Raw genomic sequence first — 5,111 nt, 5'->3', positions numbered from 1 at the left:
CTTGTCATTCTGATCAGTTCCAAGGCACTTTTCTCCCCAAGACACGATTGGTGATTTTCTGTGGAGAGAAAGGCAAATGATTACTATATTTCTCTATCAAATAAGAGACTACAACACTGCATGGAAAACGTGTAAACCACTGCGTTCATCAGGATTTAGCTAACACAACCGAGGCGTGCTGCATTTTTGTGCTCGTATGAAAGTAACATAATTTTGCTGTATTTTCTTACATATAGCACTCCTGAATAAGATATGGACCTTGAAAATACAGGTCAGCATGGTATTTTTCTCAGGGAAAATACAAGGAGCTGCCGTGGGGAAGGGAGAGGAGATTGCAGGCAGCAGCATCAAGAGCCACCCTTTCCTGCTGAGTTAGTAGCATCCTCCATAGCACAAGCCTCTGCTGGGGGGAAAGGGACAGTAATTGTGGCCATGGGCATACAGAGTGCACAGCAGCGAGGGAAGCCCTGCCGATGCAGCATGACCTTCTCTTCCCCCTAGCAGCAGCCTTCTTTGCTGGGGGGAGGTACATATTTATGCGGGAAAATATGGTACTGTGTCTGCCCCAGGTGAAATGGCACAAACAGCAAACCAGGCAGATCAAGCATTTATTGCTATGAAACAGCAATCATTATGTAGTGAGTTCTTTTTAAACTGAGAAACTGTTGGTATCTCAATAGTGAGTGCATAAAACCTGTTCTGTGCGACTTCAGGAACTTATTTTAAAATGACGGTCATTCCCCATCAGACACAGTTTTACTTCCATAAAAGCACGATGAATCAATCATCCATTTCCTCCTAAAGGAATGAGCCTCAGATACGGATCCCAGAACAGGGTGGAAATCTACCTCCTTCTCCTGTATAGAAATGAGGAGCTGTGAACACAGACACACCAAGAGGGCCGGTATTACCCGACACTGCGAACACAGCTCAGGTTTTACAAACCCTGTCATTTATTGGCATAATGAGGTAGCAGAGTCCTTATGAAGTCAATATAGCAAGCAATGGTGTGCAAAAAAGGATATTTGCGATTGATACCAGGGCTGTTTATAACATCCACACTGTATTTTTTATTTTCTTCTTATTGGGCAGGGTATGTACCATATTGCAAGGCTGGTTCAGACAACTGTTACCTTTCTCTCTAAAATATTTTTTTCTTCCCCATATTTTAGTGAAGAAAATCTTGTACGGTTTCTGACAGGGCAGGAAAACCTTAACCCTGCCCACCTCCTCTCTTCCCCCACCAGACACATCCCTCTCCACTGCACATACAGGTCTCCTCCTCCAACACAGTGTGGCCTCTTACCTCCAACTTTTCACATGGATTAAAAAAAATCAGGTACAAAAAGGGCATGCGTGCATCTCTGCTACTTGAGCCAGCGAGCTGCAGCACCTTTAAAGCATAACACATCTTCCAGGGCTTTGTAAACTGGCAGCATTGTCTATCTGACCTATTATTAAGAATGAGGCATGAAAAAGGCCTTTAGCAGATCTGACCTATCACCACCTGGAGGAGGCAGATGTGCCCAAGATGGTCTCCCACTTCTCATTAATAAGCTAAAGATAAACAGCTTACATGAAAGTACTACAAGGTGGAGACATAAGCAGTTGGATCATCATAGTCAACAAATATTCAGCAATGGCCATCTAGTTGGGAGGAGGTATCAAGTGGGGTTGTCCTGGGTCCAGTATTAACATCTTCATTAATACTTTGGAGGACGGAGCCGAGTGCGCACTTAGCAAATGTGCAGATGACTCCACGTTGGGTATAACTGCAGGCACTCTGGAGGGTAGGGCTAGGGTCAGGTCATTCCCGAAATGGTCTGAAATCAATAGGATGGAATTTAACAAGTGTAGCCAAGCGCTACACTTGGGATGGAATAATCATATGCACAAATACAGACCGACAAATGACTGGCTAGGCTGCATGACGCCAAAGAAGGCAGAAAAAGACCTGGGGGTTACAGCAGACTATGAGCTGACCACAAATGTGCAGCGTGCATTTGTGACAAATAAAGCCAAATCTTTTTATCTGCCAAAAGAGCACGCTGTGGATTCATAGTCAGCTCCCGGGTGGATTAACAGGAGTATCACTTGCAGATTAAAGGAAGTGACTCTTCCACTTTATCCAGCACTGGCAAGGCCTCACCTGGAGCCCTGTGTCCAATTTGGGATTTCAAGAAGGATGCGGACAGACTGGAAAGACTGCCACAGAGAGCAGCAAAAATTACTAGAGGCCTGGAAGTGACTTAGGAGAAAAGGCTGAAAGAACTGGGACTGTTTTAGTCTGGAGAAGAGAAGATGGAGGTGGGATTTGAGAACAGTCTTCAAATGTCTCAAAAGCAATTATAAAGAGCACGAAGATAAACTATTCACTTGGGCCACCAAGGACAAGGCAAGGAGCAATGGTCTCAAACTGCAGCAGAGGAACTTCAGCTTGGAGAAGATGAACCTTTTGACTACGAGGGCGGTAAGCACTGGACGGGGCTACTCAGACTTGCAGACTCTCCATGCTTGGAAACTGTCAGGAGCACGTTAGTCAGACACTTGGCTGGGATGATTTAGTCAGGGATGATCCTGCCCGAGGCAGGAGGGACCCAGATGACCTCGCGAGGTCCCTTCCAGCCCTTCTTTTCCGCATGTGACCTAGATTGTTATACTACACCCACATGAAGACTCTGCAAGCCACAGCATCACCCACTTCAGTGCAAAGTCCTGCCCCAAATACTGCACCTATGCTGTATTATACCACCCAGTGATTTCCACTTATTTTATACCATGCCACTATCCAGGAACAAGCCTAACTGCTCTCAAGCCTCTTTATGGCTGGAAGTCAGATGTGGCTAAATAGTAAATGCTCCCTCCCTCTTCTCTGGTCCAAAAGGAGAAAAGAGCACCCAGCGTGCCTCGAGTATGCAATTGCTCTCTCTTTACCTGAAATAAAATTATCTGAGTATTATTACGATTATGCTGCCACTTCTAGCACAGCCAACATAATTCCAGGAACACGCAACTTCTGCTCCATCTGTTCCCAGGAAACAGCAATGTTGCACTTCCAAAAGGTAATTAAACAAACCTGCTTTTCTACGACGCCTGGAAAGCTACCATCCCTCCTCTTACGTCCATCTAAGGCACAGTCTACTACAGGCTGCTAAGAGGGCAAGTCGGGAGACAGTGCTGATGAAAACCAGACATCTAATACATACACACTGCACACAACCATTACCTAAGCGCAGCTGGAAGCAGACAGCACAAAACACCACCAAGTCAAGACAACGCTGCCTGACACAAGGCCCATCTCCCACACCAAATAATTCATGACCCTGTTGTGATAGAGGCTCGTTATCCTCATCTGCTTCACAGACATAATCCAGCCACGTACCGCAAGCCCTGGGCTAAACTCTCTTGTCACCCTGGGATTTCTGGCTTATTGTAAATCCAGACAGGGATGGAAAGCAGATGGCGCTGCATTCACCTTCTCAAACATCCAAATAGGTGCTTCAGGTAAGGGCTTCATTTGCACACATTCATCTGGTAATAAAAAACCAAGCCAAAACCCACTAGGCTCATTTACAGTTCAACACTAGGGGATTTCTACAGGAGCTCAGTGATATCTTCTTGGTGTTGGTTATAAAATATTGCAGGTAATGAAGGACGTGGGGAGTTCCAGCGTTCATCCACCAACAAACCACCTTCTCACTTGCCTCCCTTGGATTTTTACAGGTCATCTCTGGTCCAACCCACTCAAGTTTTTCCACATCCTTGCTGATGACCAACATGCGGATGACACCAAGTTGGGTATAGCTGCACACACTAGGATTGGGAGTGACCTGGATAGACTGAAGAAACTGTGTTCGGTCTTACAACCAGACATACCCTGGACATGAGCTCCAGCCTCAATGTCAAAGCAAACAATATTATAACGAGGGGCAGATCCAGGGGGCTGCGATGGCGCGAATCAAACCCCCTTTGATTCCCACTGCACCCAAAGTTTAAGACCAACTGCCTAGCAGCGGCAGCAGCATTTCTAGTCAATGAGAGAGTTGATGAGATAGTACAGAGATGAGTGCCACATATGAACCTGTGCTGAAACGGAACAGACTGGAATAAAACCTATTTGCCACATGTAACAGCATAACCACTGGCACCAAGCCATTTACTGTGTTATTCTTCTGGTTTATAAATTGTAAAACAGTGGCTACATGGATGGTGGATAATCTATGCATTCACGGTTCTCAGACTTCCTAAGGTCTCCAAAAGTTGCACTGCACAGAGCTCATCTTCTCCCAAAGATGACAAGTAAGAATGTTAATCTCTGCAGCTGTTAATTTTAAAAAGACGGTAGCAAAGCAGCTGATGGCAGAAATGAGATGCAAGAGAAAGTTAATCCAAAACAGCCAAGTCATGCAAGGGCTGCAGCTTAGTGAATCCACTGCACGCCTCTTGAAACAGTCGGTATCGCTCCAATCCATTTGGGAGAAGGACATCTAGTGGCCATCACCTTGCTCACAAATCTCCTCTCTCTCCAACTGATCTCTAGTCTCAGCAGCTAGCTTGCCATTTCTGCTTGCCATTGAATGCACTGACACCAGGGGCTTTACAAGGCAGCACGCATTAAAAAAATATATTTGTACAAGGGTGGAGGCTTCTCAGAATAAATATTTGCAAGTTGCCTGTGATCAGTTTGTACTGACAACATCATCAGTGCCAAGAGACCCAAGTCAGGACCTCAGCAAAACCCAGGTGAAGTAGATTTAATCCCCACTGAGTTCAATGAAGTGCAGAAAGCAAATATTTGGGATAAAAATGCAGGCTTTATATGCAGTGCGCACACACAAAGCTTATATTAAAACAACATGAAGATTACAAAATCAAGATTTCAATGTCAGGAAATGCCGGGATTCAGATTTTGCCCCTCCAGCAAAATGCATTATGATATAGTTCTCAGTCATTTAATCAAATCTTCTTTTAAAAAAATACAAGTTTTCTGCCTCACTCAGGGTAGAGAGCTGATTAAAGAAGCAGCGCGTCCTCTTCAGCGATCACCGTGCCTGGTTTCTTCTTCGCTGTACCCCATTCATAGTTTCATAGTTTCATAGATTTAGGGTCGG

The 5,111-nt window shown here is 45.1% G+C and overlaps 1 protein-coding gene across 7 annotated transcripts in view; it reads right to left on the bottom strand.

Annotated features, from left to right (window-relative positions):
• The window catches only part of ALMS1 (ALMS1, centrosome and basal body associated protein), a 123,223-nt gene that overhangs the window by 5,572 nt on the left and 112,540 nt on the right, over nucleotides 1–5,111 (bottom strand). For 4 of the 7 annotated variants that reach the window (XM_019526319.1, XM_019526320.1, XM_019526324.1 and 1 more), the window contains one exon: nucleotides 70–875. The exons of 1 other annotated variant lie outside the window; for it this stretch is intronic. In XM_019526319.1, the coding sequence (XP_019381864.1) occupies nucleotides 735–875 (141 nt within the window). In that variant the 3' untranslated portion in view covers nucleotides 70–734. 2 more of the 7 variants (XR_002099266.1, XM_019526322.1) reach the window with 1 other exon arrangement.

The sequence above is a fragment of the Gavialis gangeticus genome, unplaced genomic scaffold (assembly GCF_001723915.1).
Source record: "Gavialis gangeticus isolate Ggan-Ray unplaced genomic scaffold, GavGan_comp1, whole genome shotgun sequence".
Taxonomy (NCBI): domain Eukaryota; kingdom Metazoa; phylum Chordata; order Crocodylia; family Gavialidae; genus Gavialis; species Gavialis gangeticus.
Note: the sequence above shows the minus strand (reverse complement) of the source record. Positions and strands in the feature narration are given on the sequence as shown.